The 13,567-nt window shown below is 47.9% G+C and overlaps 6 protein-coding genes across 6 annotated transcripts; 2 read left to right on the forward strand and 4 right to left on the reverse strand.

Annotated features, from left to right (window-relative positions):
* Positions 1-863: 863 nt before the first annotated feature.
* EV420DRAFT_1269948 (galactose-binding domain-like protein) lies at positions 864-1,292 on the reverse strand (the record flags this gene model as incomplete). Its single annotated transcript, XM_060467534.1, has 2 exons — positions 864-1,151; positions 1,203-1,292. Coding segments are annotated over 2 exons (378 nt in total), but the record flags the coding sequence as incomplete, so codon positions are not given.
* Positions 1,293-1,352: 60 nt separating this feature from the next.
* On the forward strand, positions 1,353-2,375 carry EV420DRAFT_1479560 (protein-tyrosine phosphatase-like protein; the record flags this gene model as incomplete). Its single annotated transcript, XM_060469591.1, has 1 exon — positions 1,353-2,375. One exon carries the CDS (start codon positions 1,353-1,355, stop codon positions 2,373-2,375), a length of 1,023 nt encoding a protein of 340 aa, XP_060331152.1.
* Positions 2,376-4,731: 2,356 nt separating this feature from the next.
* EV420DRAFT_337250 (uncharacterized protein) lies at positions 4,732-6,321 on the reverse strand. The gene is made up of 6 exons (XM_060481763.1): positions 6,042-6,321; positions 5,878-5,992; positions 5,429-5,830; positions 5,096-5,372; positions 4,994-5,037; positions 4,732-4,936 (listed from the first exon to the last, which is right to left on the reverse strand). Exons 1-6 carry the CDS (start codon positions 6,154-6,156, stop codon positions 4,888-4,890), a joined length of 1,002 nt encoding a protein of 333 aa, XP_060331153.1. The 5' UTR covers positions 6,157-6,321; the 3' UTR covers positions 4,732-4,887.
* Positions 6,322-6,327: 6 nt separating this feature from the next.
* On the reverse strand, positions 6,328-7,235 carry EV420DRAFT_1334075 (uncharacterized protein). The gene is made up of 2 exons (XM_060468845.1): positions 7,018-7,235; positions 6,328-6,968 (listed from the first exon to the last, which is right to left on the reverse strand). Exons 1-2 carry the CDS (start codon positions 7,153-7,155, stop codon positions 6,378-6,380), a joined length of 729 nt encoding a protein of 242 aa, XP_060331154.1. The 5' UTR covers positions 7,156-7,235; the 3' UTR covers positions 6,328-6,377.
* Positions 7,236-7,327: 92 nt separating this feature from the next.
* EV420DRAFT_1541129 (glycoside hydrolase family 61 protein) lies at positions 7,328-9,279 on the forward strand. Its single transcript, XM_060473104.1, has 12 exons — positions 7,328-7,798; positions 7,861-7,949; positions 8,006-8,134; positions 8,186-8,260; positions 8,317-8,374; positions 8,428-8,484; positions 8,533-8,580; positions 8,630-8,674; positions 8,738-8,790; positions 8,846-8,908; positions 8,961-9,012; positions 9,070-9,279. Exons 1-11 carry the CDS (start codon positions 7,708-7,710, stop codon positions 8,976-8,978), a joined length of 726 nt encoding a protein of 241 aa, XP_060331155.1. The 5' UTR covers positions 7,328-7,707; the 3' UTR covers positions 8,979-9,012; positions 9,070-9,279.
* Positions 9,280-10,462: 1,183 nt separating this feature from the next.
* On the reverse strand, positions 10,463-13,238 carry EV420DRAFT_1541136 (cytochrome P450). Its single transcript, XM_060473105.1, has 15 exons — positions 13,038-13,238; positions 12,756-12,959; positions 12,607-12,707; positions 12,423-12,555; positions 12,273-12,370; positions 12,119-12,221; positions 11,989-12,064; positions 11,714-11,940; positions 11,564-11,664; positions 11,363-11,518; positions 11,141-11,307; positions 10,993-11,091; positions 10,908-10,943; positions 10,841-10,852; positions 10,463-10,790 (listed from the first exon to the last, which is right to left on the reverse strand). The coding sequence occupies exons 2-15, from the start codon at positions 12,883-12,885 to the stop codon at positions 10,634-10,636; spliced, it is 1,596 nt and encodes a 531-aa protein (XP_060331156.1). The 5' UTR covers positions 12,886-12,959; positions 13,038-13,238; the 3' UTR covers positions 10,463-10,633.
* Positions 13,239-13,567: the final 329 nt, after the last annotated feature.

Here is a 13,567-nt window from a genome sequence, read left to right on the forward strand (position 1 = left end):
TTGGACTACCCTGCTACAATTCACGGACAGTTTACCCGTGCTTGCTCCGGTGGGAGAATATTTTCGGGGGGGCCTTGCACCAGGTTCTAGGTCCTAGTCGTCGTCGTGGTCACACTGGAAAGCGGTCCCTAAAGGTAGTGTAGATCTGCATTTTAGTATATATAATTTAGTATTCACATGTTGATGCTAGTTTCTGAGAGACCACACCTTGCAGGGGGCTACGCCGAACCAGTTTGGGCCAAAGAGGGTTCGGTGGTCGTGCTTAGCACAAGCATGGGTAGTACAGACTCTGGTTAGTTTCCTTCTCGGGAACACGAAAATCAGAATAAATACCCCACCACCATCATCAGAACTTAGAAGTGTACCTAGCATGTGAGGAAGAAGGGGTGGCTTGGTAGTAGACTTTTGGATATTGTGGTGAAACACTGCTCATGACAATTTCGGCCGACATGAGGAGCGTACAATCCACGATTGTCACTGATTAGGAGAGGAACACCTGCCGGCACTTGTAGTTCAATAGAGCGAGTCAATGGGTGGCCGAGGAAATACAGCATTCTATTCAATCCGTTCAGTTATGACAGCATCAAACAGTGAAAATTTACATCCTTGCTTCCGGCAGTCCTTGATCTTACAATCGTTCTCTGGGAAAATCAGAATTCGCTAGTTGAACAGCTTTTGAGTTCATTACCGCGGTTAATCAAACTTTCATGGCGTCTACCTGGAAGGGCTGGCAAAGAGCTGGCTCGATTGAAGGCCGCGACCTGACTGAATAGACTTGAGCATCAAGGTTAATCATTACTTTGACGATGGCTCAAATTAACCTCCAATAGGTGTATTATTTCCTTCACGCGATTTACGCGTTGTCACCGCAGTTCTATGTTGTAGATCGTAATCCGGCCAAAGAAATCGGAGCTGGCGACCATGACGATCTTGAGTGCAGATATTTCGTGAAACTTTGTAGGATCCAGCTCGAATTCTTGGGCGCGATTGACATCCTCAGGATACACCGTTTGGACTGTAGTCCATTTTCCTATTTCGTCGGGTACTTGGAGGTGACACTCTGTACCGACAAAACCGCCTTGGAAGGTGATACTAAGTATCTGAGGACATGTCGAGTGAGGAAAAGCGAGTTGAACGAATTGTGGCAGCCCCTGTAAAGGAAGGTCAGGCTGACCATATCTGACTCTAACTGCTACGCTCACCTGCTGGCTTGTCCAACACGTTTCTGGGCTTCCATCTATGAGGTTTGCCTTCCCTGTCGACTTGTCGAGCGTTGAGCTGACCCTGACGGTGCATTAGAGGTGGGAAACGAGAGGAAGAGACGAACAGAGCACACTTTATCTTGACAGTCGATGAAGACATTGCTGCGTGGGAAAAAAGCGATGGGCCCCCTCGACGTCCTGGCACAACGGGAGACGGAACGTTTCCGTGCGCGATCGCTGTCGCAACACGGCCGTGCTAACGACCTCGGCGGCCTTGACCCCAAACTCATCGAGCATTACTCTGTCTCCGTTGCTACCCATCCCGACAATGCCAGCTCGAATCGCTACGTCGATATCCATCCCTACAATCGTACCGCCGTTCTCGCAGGCGGGTCTCGGTATCTCAATGCCAGCTGGATTCTGGAACTGCACGGCGGGAAATGGTGGGTAGCAACTCAGGCGCCGCTTCCCGACACCGCCAATGCGTTTCTCAGCTTTATCATGAACCCCATAACGACCCCTGCTTCTCGACACCATTGTCGGATACGTACCATCGTCCAGCTCACTCGACATTCAGAGGCCGGCCGCGTCAAGGCGCATCCATATTTCCCATCTATCGTTGGTCAGTCTGCCGTCCTCGAGGCCGGTGATGCAGGTGCAGCCCCACTCAAGGTCACCACTCTCAAGGTCGAAGACATCAGAGAGGCATCGTGCATAAAAACCACTGTTTCTGTGTCGACGATATCTGGCAGTCAGACTCATGTCTTTCAGCACCTTCTCTATGGCGCTTGGCCTGACCACGGAGTTCCCTCACATGCAGACCGTTCCACTCTCTTATCGTTCCTTTTGCTTGTCGACCGTGTCAATCGCGAAGGATTTGCTGACGATCCCCCCATTGTTGCGGGTTGCTCAGCAGGTGTTGGACGCACCGGGGCGTTCATTGCACTATCCTCCTTGCTCCGTTCACGTAAAGTGCTCAGCCCGGCCAAAGAGCCATCACCTCCACAAGTCTTACCTCCGTCGCCCATTGGCCCACTACCCAAGAGCGTAGAGAACGACGCTGTGGTGAAGGAGATTGATTCTCTACGGGAACAGAGGCCTGGTATGGTACAGAGGGACGAGCAGGTCCGGCTCATTTACGAGGTGCTGCAAGATGCAACCGAACGAAGGTGATTTACGACGGAATGATGATTAAAGAACGATATGTATCTTGTACACGACTCATGTGTAATTCCTACAAGAATAGGGTTTCTTATCCTTCGTCAATCTTGGGTCGGCTTGCTCCAGCTACAACTACAGCTCCGTCTTACTTTCAGCTTTTTCCATGATCTGACCACCACCATCACTTCTAACAGCGGCCGACGCTACAGTACCCTGGTACCGCGCTGCGCTGCAGTGAAATCATTGGATAAATCAACCACAAGCTGATTCTTCGCCTGCTTCCAACCTCGTTGGCTGGAAACCGGTGTCTGCATTCCCCAAAAGTGTCGAACGTTGAGCTTCTGTCTATAAACGGCTCCGGCCAACTTCTCTTGCCATTGCCTCCTGCTTATCCTTTATCTTTCACGATCTTCCTGGCTGTGCCCCGCAGTGAATTTCTCAAAAATAAAAATACCTGGTTGCTGCGTCTTCCAGTTTTACATGCGCTTGTGCGTGTATACCTGCTTCTATTCCGAGCTGTACGTCCCCCGTTCCATTGGTGATTTTTGCTACCGCTAAGATTTCACAAGGCTGTTCAACTAGCGAGCTGTGATTTTCTGTTTTTCCGATTGTAAGATCAAAAACTGCCGGAAAAAAAGATGAAAATTTTCACTGTTTGATGCTGTCATAACTGAATGGATTGAATAGAATGCTGTATTTCCTCGGCCACCCATTGACTCGCTCTATTGAACACAAGTGCCGGCAGGTGTTCCTCTCCTAATCAGTGACAATCGTGGATTGTACGCTCCTCATGTCGGCTGAAATTGTCATGAGCAATGTTTCACCACAATGTCCAAAAGTTCACTACCAAGCCACCCCTTCAAGTCCTTCCTCACATGACAGGTACATTTCTGATGATGGTGGTGAGATGTTTTTTCTGGTTTTCATGTCCCTGAGGAGAAAACTAAATACGAGTCATGTCTTCTGGCTCCACTCCCAGCACCGGGACTTACAGGAGGCCAACCCCGTCGTATAAACTCTTTGCGAAAGCGACGAGTGAAGCAGTGGGCGTAGGTCGTTAGGCAGGAGTTTCGCAATCCCCATTTCCACACGGGCTTCTTTCAGATAACTGCTCTCTGAACAGCCTGTGACATCGCAAGCACGCTATTAAAACGAGGTAAAGACTCGAGACGGGGGATAATCCATAGCCGTGCCCAACACGGCGTTAACGAAGCCCATCACTGTCAGAACTCCTACAAGGCGAGCAACGCAAAGATGACTCCCACTTGATAGAACGTCTTGTAAAGAGGCCAAGGACGCGATCGACGGCGTCGTTACATAACTCAAGGCGCGGTCTCTTTTCCGTTATGACATCAAGCCTGTATATTTCCGAGCTCTCAAAAGATCTTTATCACCTTTTTTTCGCGGTATCATCAGACCATATGCGCTAATGGGAATATCCCCCCATTTTGTAACATCGAACTGTCGGCCTATTCGGCGCGCAATGGGCGTTACCCTGAAAACTTATTTCCCTGTATCACACGCCGTTACATTCGTGTCTATCCGTGAACTCTGGGTTGCCCATGTCCCATCCATGCGTGATGCGATTTACGATGCCGGTCCGATGATTAACGACTCCATCTATTATGTTTTACCATCTGCCCGGTTCCACAGATGGCTTAATTTTTACCTGGGGAACCTTACAAGCGCCAAAACGGTTGGCGCGTGTTCATCATTGGAAGAAGTTTAGACCCAGCCCTCTCCAAGTACGGGGTACCGCAAAGAATGGCAAGAAAGCATACGTGACATTCATACTGTCAGTTTGCGGCAACTTGCGCTTGCTGGCTAGCGGTTAGGGTAGAGTAGCCCGTTGAGATAAAACCTCGTCTTGTCGCCTATCCATGGTTTACCCTCTTCAAGATCAATGCTTCAATTGCCCTATGTACGCATCCGCAGCAAGTATTCCAGCACCGTAAAGTAATAAGGACGGGGGCCGGTGCGAGATTCATCATACTTGTCTGTGCTGTGCACCCGGGAAAAGGTTACAGCCAAAGTTCGCCCTAGGTTGGGCGTCCCAAATACCGATGTCCATGTTAATAGACGCATAGATTATTGATAACCAACTGCCGAGGCGCCATCTCTTTTCAAGAAGCATCTGGCGTCCTAGCCATCGATGCATCTTGCCCCAGATACTCTTCGCTCGGTCCGTCAATAGAGACTCAATGAAAAGCATTCAATTGCGAGAAACACGTATCACGAAACTGGGCCAATTCTCTCGGAATAGCAGCCTTGTAACAGCAAGGCAGAAGACGCAGCTACCCTAACTAGCTCCATTGATGGCGGTCCCTCCCGCAGCCGGCAAAAGTGGTGATACCGGTTGTTCAGGAAATAATTGCTCCATTCCTCAACGGTGAATTCTTGGGTCACAATGTAGAGCCGGTTGCCAGGTGGGTCATTCTGGACCTATTAAACTCATTTTTTGATAGCGATAACTCAACATATGATACAGGCGGTAACTTCCAAGACGTCATATTGGCCATGCGAATCAGATACCCTCGCGGTGAGACGCCTCCTTGATCCGATGGTCCCAGTATCTACCATACATACAATATTAACGCATTCAAGCCTATACACAGGGACGAAAAACGCACCTCTTCCGAATGGTATCATAGCCATCACGGAGCGATTTCCAAAGCTACGATAGGTCCCTTCAGAAAACAAAACAAATATCAACTGGAGCAGAGAAAACCCACCTCGATCGCTTTCTCAACACCCTCGACACCCTGAAGTTCGTGGATATCCGCTAGGAGCTCTATGGCGGCCGGACAGGGGAGCTGGGCTTCCTCTGATGGAGGTGGGTTCTCGAGGTCCACAATATCGTCCCCTGTAGCAGGTGGAGTATCCCGAGTGTAAGCCTCGACAAATGTCTGTACACTCGAGTACGGCAGTTTGTTGTGATCTAGGATCCCACGGAGGTAGTTCCACGCGGACGCATTGTTAGGCACTAAGGATATACTCTGCTTGACGTATCTAAAGATTGATTCAGAATTAGCGACAAACACAGATAGAACAGAAGGAAAGCGCACATCAGCTCTCGCTTGATTACCCTCTCCCTGTCTTTCTCGCTGTCCCGGATCCCAGACTGGAACACGACGAAGAAGCGGTGATGCCAGGCGGAGTTGTTCCGGACGTCCTCGTTCAGCATATGGTCGACAAAGTCCAGCTCGCCACTCCATAAATCATCATCGTTGAAGTAAGCTAAAAGCCATTGTCTGTAAGACCATGTGTGGTAGTTCTTGGCGTCAGCCCTGAGTGATTGGGCAATGAACTTGAGCTCTGGAGCTGGGTCTCGGAGTTGGATGAGGAGAAGGCGGCGGTGGTGCCAGACTTGGTATGTCTTGAGGTGCTTGACGGCGATTTCGTCCATGAGTCGCAGCTCAGTCGTGAGCGGTGAACCGAGCGCGATGAGGGCTTCATACCGGTACTGCCTGCGAAATCGTGAGACGCGGCGATTCGTGTACGATGAACCTCTCACCATGCAGAATAATGGGCTGGGTTCAATCGAATGATATGTTCCGTCAGTTCCAATACTCGTGCACTCTTCTCTCCATTTCTAACGATGCCGCGAAAGTAGTCGGTCGCATCTTTGTCTGTCGAAGAGTTCAGGGCCAAGCTATTGGACCAGATAAAGGGACAAACATTCATCTGTGTAGAGGATTGGTGCCAATGGGTTGATGTTCTCGTACTGTTCCAAAGGTGCAACGTCCTTCCATTCTGGCCTTGTCGAATAGAATGGTCGGTCAACGAGATTCATTGTAGCGTGATGGTGGCCGTCAAGTACAAAAGGCTACGTAATAATGGACTTGGTCTCAAATAGGGTAAATATCGATAATAAGACTAGTATTGGTATACATACAATAGGATGGTATCAATATGGAATACATGCATACAAAAAAAGGTTAGGTGATACAGTGTATATGTTAAGGGTTGGAGGTTAGAGTGTATAAACTAGAGGAAGCCAACTGCGTTGGCCTTTCACGGGTAGCTGAGAATTTTCTTTTTCATATCTGGGAATGTGCACCCGCCCCCACCGTTTCCTGCTTTGCACGCCTGTGTTACCGCTTGCGAAATCTTCCTCATTTGTATCTCGAAAGCTCTAGAGAAATCTGAATGACGGCTACGCTTGGAAAACCCAGTAGCCGACGGAGTCGTGGATATCGCAGGATAGAACGTCGAGCGGGAAAAGCGAAACATGCGCGGGGAGGAAAAGTGAGGCGGCAAAGTGTCGAATACGGTCTTCTGCGTCTCCTGGTAGGCATCCGAATGAGGACTAGTGATATCTTGTACGACAGCCATTGTCGAGTTATAGACGATTTCCAGGAGTATGGGATAGAAATGAATCAACGAGCCAGGAGTACCACAGACTACAGGGCAGTCGGGGTTAGGACACCCATCAGGATCTACACCATTCACTTGGCACTTCCCATGGAAGAAACTCGGAAAGATGGCGTGTTGAAAACTAGGGAGTGCCTGTTTTTCGAAAGCAGCAAGCATAGGGTTCACGAGCGCAAGGCATCTCGAGTCATCTGGAGAAGGGATATCCAATGCCTTGTATACCTGCGATACCTGCGAATCATGAGTACTATAACTAGAGAAATACAGAAAGGAGACGCACGACATCAGGGAAGATTGTCTTAAGAAGTTCACGAACGTCGTTCACGAAGCCTGCAGTGACACCTGTGATACATTCACCCTCACACGCAAACGCAATGACTGGCAGAGCAGAAAGCGCGAAGAAAAGAGAGAGTCGCATATTACAAAAGGCGGGGTACTTGAAGCTTTGGAGTAGACCGTAAAGAAGGTAATGGTTTGTAGTCAAGAAGGGAAGGATCGTTCTGGGTCCCTTAAGGCAAGAGCAAATAACCTCAAACAGCGCGTCGTAGGTAATGTCCACGTGATGGGCGTTCCGAAATTCACACGCCGGTATTCAATTCGTGTAGCTAGTGCCCTACTCCGTCTTGAACAGCTGTTACAGGTAATTATATGCTATCATGGTTATCTATACTTATTGCGATCATGCTCAAGTTCTAGCCTAATTCTTAACGAAGAACAGCCGAACATCCGAGTCTCCCTCTCATACCTGACACATTTTGCAGCGCTGGGAATGGTCTTATGATCTCTCTTATCCCATAGATCGACCGAAAAACATCCAACGATGGTGTTTTTGTGGCACTTTTGCTCAAGCTTTCTTGATGCCGAGTCTATAGTTGATCCTTGCGTAATATCCTGGGCTTTCTCGGATATGCTCGCTTGTACAACCTTGGTCAGCCTCGTCTGCCAGTATAAATCCGATAGTTGAACGAAAATGTCGAATGGGTGCTCGAACATGATTTCCCTCAGCATGATAGCTCTGGCTATTGGAACTTTATCGCTTATCTCTCAAACAACTGCTCACTGTGCGCCGCTACCCAATCATCACACTCTCGCATCTATAGTTTGAAATCTTTCATTGCTTCAGATACCTTCCCTTCCCTTGTTGTCAATGGCGTAACTACCAGCCCTTGGGTAAACGTTCGGATGACAAACAATTATAACACTCAATCTCCTGTATGTCGCACTGTTTATTTTACTTGCGCGTTCAGTAACGGCGTCCCTTCCGACAGGTTACAGATGTTACTAGTATCGATCTGAGATGTTACGACTCTCAGACCGGTGCTACCGCAACAACCATAAGTGTTGCGGCTGGCTCTACACTCGGCATTATGAGCGACGGTACCATGTATCATCCTGGTGTATGTTGGGCTCACCTTTTTCAGATCATGATTTTATTGACGTTTTCATAGGTCGTTAATGTTTACATGGCGAAAGCACCTGGCAGCGTCAGTTCTTTTGCCGGCGATGGCGCAGTTTGGTTCAAGGTGAGCTAAAAATGTTTTTGTACTGTTACCTAGATATTGACCTTCTATATTCAAAGGTCTACGAAATCCCACCTGTAACTAATGGAGGAACCAGCATCAGCTTTCCATCCCAGAGTAAGATTATTGATATCATTATTTGCGTTCTACACCACATTTTTTTGCTACAGACCAGGCTGGCGTTTCATTCACAATCCCGAAGTCTCTTCCTAGTGGACAATACTTAGGTATGTAACTGATGTCTGGGCGTTCAACTCTGACGGTATCTCGGACAGTTCGAATGGAGCAGATCGCACTCCATGCTGCGTCCACCTTTGGGGGAGGCACGCCTTTTTTACTTTGTGTTTCGATGTCCCTTAACACCTGCTACAGCGCAATTCTACATTAGCTGCGGTCAAATCGAAGTTACGGGAGGAGGTACTGTATACTTTTACCGTATTTGGACCGTTTCTACTTGCTAATGATGATACAATTAAACAGGAAGCGGCACGCCCGGTCCCTTGGTTGCTATTCCAGGCGTCTACACAGGAAATGTGCGCTTGTCAGTCTTATCTCGTTGAATTGACTGATAAGCTTGCCTCCACCCAGGAACCTGGCATTAAGATAAATATATACTATCCAGTCCCTAAGAACTACACGCAGCCGGGTCCGGTGAGTTTGTTTCGATGCTTCTCCGACGGAGTCGTACCGACGCCCATTTTAGGCTGTCTGGTCAGGTTAGTGAATCAAACACGTGTAAGAAGTTTCATTTTGTCGTACGTCATGCCCATTTCTCTGTGTATTGCATCACTGACGACTGGACTTGCGTATAGATATTACGCACCTTGTGGTAAATACTGTATTTTATGAACGCCCTTGAATATCACATGTTGTGATATTTCAATATCTATTTATGCAAATTCTGAGGATCGCCGATTGAATTCAACTAGGGTCTTCTAAGGGTCATATACGATAGGCTTTTGAAATCTTTCCTACGACGAGTGCTTGGTGGTACAACTCACCGAGGCAGCTCTCAATCAACCTGTACAAGCGCGTCGTTCGGAATAGCCTAAATGATGCCAACGACGGCCTCGGTGACTGGGAGGAAAGGCGGACCTTGGATAGGACCCCACTTTCGATACCCGCTTGTACAATGCACATAGGGGTGTCTAGCTGCTAGGGCCAGCTGTATCTTGGAACAGCCATGCGTTTCAGACATAGCCTTTGCATATTGATGATAACAACGTGTACCAAAGCACGCACATCACAACATCAGGTGCATCTCGAAGTCCTTGATGCAATTCTAGACGAGAGTTGTTGAGCACCGCGCTCAGCCAGTCAATTCGCTTATCGCATGGCATTGATCAGTCTAGGATTTTTCCATAGGGCTCGCGAGCCACCCGCGGCGTTTTAATTTTGCTTCAATCAATCTGTCTACACTTGCTTATGCATCTTCCATTGCTGCCGCGTGAAAGACGCCCTGTCTAGGGTCGGTAGGTTACAGGAAACTATTCAGGCGGAAGATCAGCACCATCATTGTTGATTGATGATCGGGCGCGTTCAGTCGCGTCGGCCTATAGCAGCAAAAAAGCAGCCGATGAGCGTGAAACAGCTGGGGTGCCCAATGTGCTGAACTCCAAAATGTGTCATTGCAGGCACTTTGGGATTGGAGACTCGGAAGCAGATGTCGAACTTCAAACCAATAAAATTGCAAATTCATTCACCACACCGTATACTTACTACCTCAGTACATATGAATACATTGCTCCAAAATTGTCCGGGGCTAGCCTTAGAACCTCCACCCGGGACTACCCTACTGTAATAGAACATTATACCTCCCCCACTGGGCGCACTGATTCGTTAGTATCGATTGATACGGTCAATGCATATCATCCCGATACGGCTAGATCTATATTCATCGCACATCCTGACGCTAGACAAGTAATTCCTGAACTACTCAGTGACTTCAAGTTGACACTCTCGGTTCTCTCCCCCATTGAAAGGTTGAAATGACCCTCGATCGAAATCACGTTGTCCGGATAGCTTTCCGTGCCGACTTCAATTTTCAAAGCAAATAAAGATGGTTTGAGTTTTGCGGAATTCCATGAACTCCGCCCTGGGGTCACACATCTTAGCTCATTACATAGATGTTTAGCAATGTCCGAAAACTTCAGTGCATCAGTACTGCGATCAAACTTCACCTCCTCCAGACATGAGATATAAATAGCAGCGACTTCATAAATTACCTTAAGTTTCTAATAATATGTGTACATGTATACCGGTAAAACTCTAGTACACGGATCGGGGTTGAGGAGAGACAGGCCAGAAAGGTCTGACAGAACTGTTGCAGGTCAGTCTGCCCTCAGCCTCGCTACCGAATGATCTGGCATCGTATCACTACAAAGACTTGACGCAAATAGGTAGACCCGGAACACCCTCGTTGGTAACGGGAATAAGAGTCACCGCAACAGCCGCCCGAACCTCACTGTTGGGAGGGAACGAAAAAGTGAAGTTGCAAAGGAACTCGGCAAGAAGGACTTGCATACTCGTGAGCCTGATCCTCGATTAGTGTGAGTCAAAACCAAATGTTCGATGAAAGCGTACGCAAAGCGCCAACTACACAGATATACTATTAATTTGGTCCGGATATCAAAGGCGTCAGACTACTCACCCAATACATGCCCGTTGACCGCCAAAGAAAGACATACTAATGAACGCATTGAGATCATCATCTGAGTCTCAAATCTATAACTCACAGATTCGCATAAGGCCCCAAGGCCTGCCCTTTGGGTAGTTCTTCCAGCCATCGTTCAGGCCTGAATACATCCGCGTCATCTCCCCAAATAGATTTGAGGCTGAACATAATCAGAGCGGCAGTCATCGAGTAACACGACAAATGTTTACCGATTGTAAGAAGAAGTGGCTGAAATTACAGATTGGCCCTTTTTTACAGGTATTTCAGTTATGACTTCACCCTTGATGGTAGTGATTGGCTGAGAAAGAGGTAAAACAGTGTCGCAAGTGGCGATACGCTCAGACATTGGAAGACCAGAGTGAAAGCGCAAGACTTCCTAAAAGCAAAAACTAAGCACCCAATGATTACTGCGGGGGTGTGGTCAAGTATACCTTGATGTAAGCATTCATCAGCGTAAGCTTCTCAAGATCGGAGTATGTGAGCTCTCTGTCAGGATTTTCCTTCATGGTAAGAACTTCACGCCGAATTCTCTCTTGCCAATCGGGGTTCTGAGCAATTTGGTACAAGCACCACGATAGCGTATTTCCCTGAAAATTGTCAGAAATGAACACGGACGTTAACTTAAATCCTACAGTCGTGTCTTGTCCTGATATCATGATGGTGGGTATCTGTTCTATCATTTCTTGCTCGGACATACGCCGACGCTTGTCTTTATTGGCGGCATTTGCGCTTACTGGAGAAGTCGATTAACAGTAGTATTTACGCGGAGGAGAATCACAGACCAAGGGCAGTTAAGAGATCCTTCTCAGATTCGACACCGAGTTTAATAGCTTCGTGCTTTTCTTTGATGAGCTGTTCAGATACGCGGTTTCCAAGCACTCGATTGCGACGAAGTGCACGCAGAGCACGCGTGGGAAGGTGTAAGACCAGCTTCAGAAGGACCGGATGGACATAGAGAAGACCGCCTTCAGCTAGAATACTGAGCTTAGACCTCGTGGATGATATCGCCCTGAAATTGGGTTCAGTCCAAGGAATAGGCAAGAAATATAACACCGACACAATGTTTTGGATACTACGCCCTAGTTCGCTCTTTCCAGTGTCTTGATCAACGTTGAATTGAAAGCCCATTATGCCTAAAGGTTTAATGGTCAATACAGTTTGACGATGCCGTAAAACTAACAAAGTACCTTCGCATATATTGTTTAGCGTAGCGTTGTGAATGGCCGGGTATACATCTGTGACAACACCAGATGGCTCAGAAGCCCCTTCTACGCGCCAACGTTGCACCACCTAAGATACAAATGTTAATTGGATATCACGGCTCATGAGAATCATATCCACATTGTGCGCTATTCTTCTGAAAAGAGGCGGCAGGGCGCGAACATGTGATGCAGAGAATGCTGGTGTCATAACAGATCGCATGCGTCGATGATCGCTACCTGTATAAAGGTCTATCACACATGTCAAGCTACGACGTAATGACGCGCGTACCATGGGCGTACAAAAGTGACTGCTCTCCGATCAGCATTCGCACAATCTGCTGCTGCTGAGGGGATCGAGCAAAGGTGGTGTCATCGAGGACGTGTTTCAAAGTGCATGGGTCAGAGACCATAAGCCTATCTTCCTTTATGGAATAATCAAAACCACAAATATACTGTCATGCAAATCGACCTACTCCAAAGCATCCTTTGATGCGGTACACAGGACCGTAGGTGTCTTGCCACATGAATTCGTTGTCACCATACTGACGCGGTAAAAGAAGCTCGATCAAGTTTCCTGTGTATGATTATCAGCTATGAACTTGCACTCTGAGTATATACATACCGAAAAGCCATGAAGAAGAAGGTGGCCCTGGTATGTGCCGCAGTAAACGTCGAGGCTTCATGGCCACTAAGGCCAGAATGACAGCGACGACAAAGAGCGTAGCACAGGTGAGAAACGGTTGTTCATACATGGCGCCAATGAAGAAGGTGTTCGAGTTGACACTCCAGCCATCGCTCTCTGTGGTTTATATATCGATGATAAGCCCTATATGGTCGTGTATTGAGCCCTTGAGCTGTCCCGTCTGACATAAAGGATACCGATGTGTAAGTCGATGCTACGTACCATCTGCACCTTGGGTTTCGAGTTCGTTTCCCTTGCACATTTTCCCATGCTGAATGTGAACCAGGGTAGGTTGCAATTGAAGGGCTGGTTGAGGGTCATAAGCGTGTCTCACGGAGCGTCAGGGCGGTGCACATGTTACACTAAAGATTGAACTGATGGGGCGCTGTCGAGGGTACCGGACTGACCTGGTTTCGGGATCGAAGGCACGTTGTAATTTGATGTGATTGCCTTACTTTCAGTGACCGCGAAGCCAGGTAAATTTAACATATATAAACAACGCTTAAATTTCAAAATGAACGCCCTGGCCCATGGAACCGCGGTGCGCATCGAGTAGTCCTGGGAACAGGAGTGATGCCTCAGGAAATATCATTCCTGTAGATGAACAGATCTTTCAACCGCGAAAGCCTGTCTTTACCGAGGCCGCCGAAAAGTCCGTGATTGCATTAATTGGCTTGTCAGAATTTCAAAACCCAAAAAGTCAGGCACTTGAAACTACAGTTCGTGCGGTCCATAGGGCCTGATCCAAACCA

Source organism: Desarmillaria tabescens (assembly GCF_030435595.1).
Source record: "Desarmillaria tabescens strain CCBAS 213 chromosome Unknown EV420scaffold_16, whole genome shotgun sequence".
Taxonomy (NCBI): Eukaryota; Fungi; Basidiomycota; class Agaricomycetes; order Agaricales; family Physalacriaceae; genus Desarmillaria; species Desarmillaria tabescens.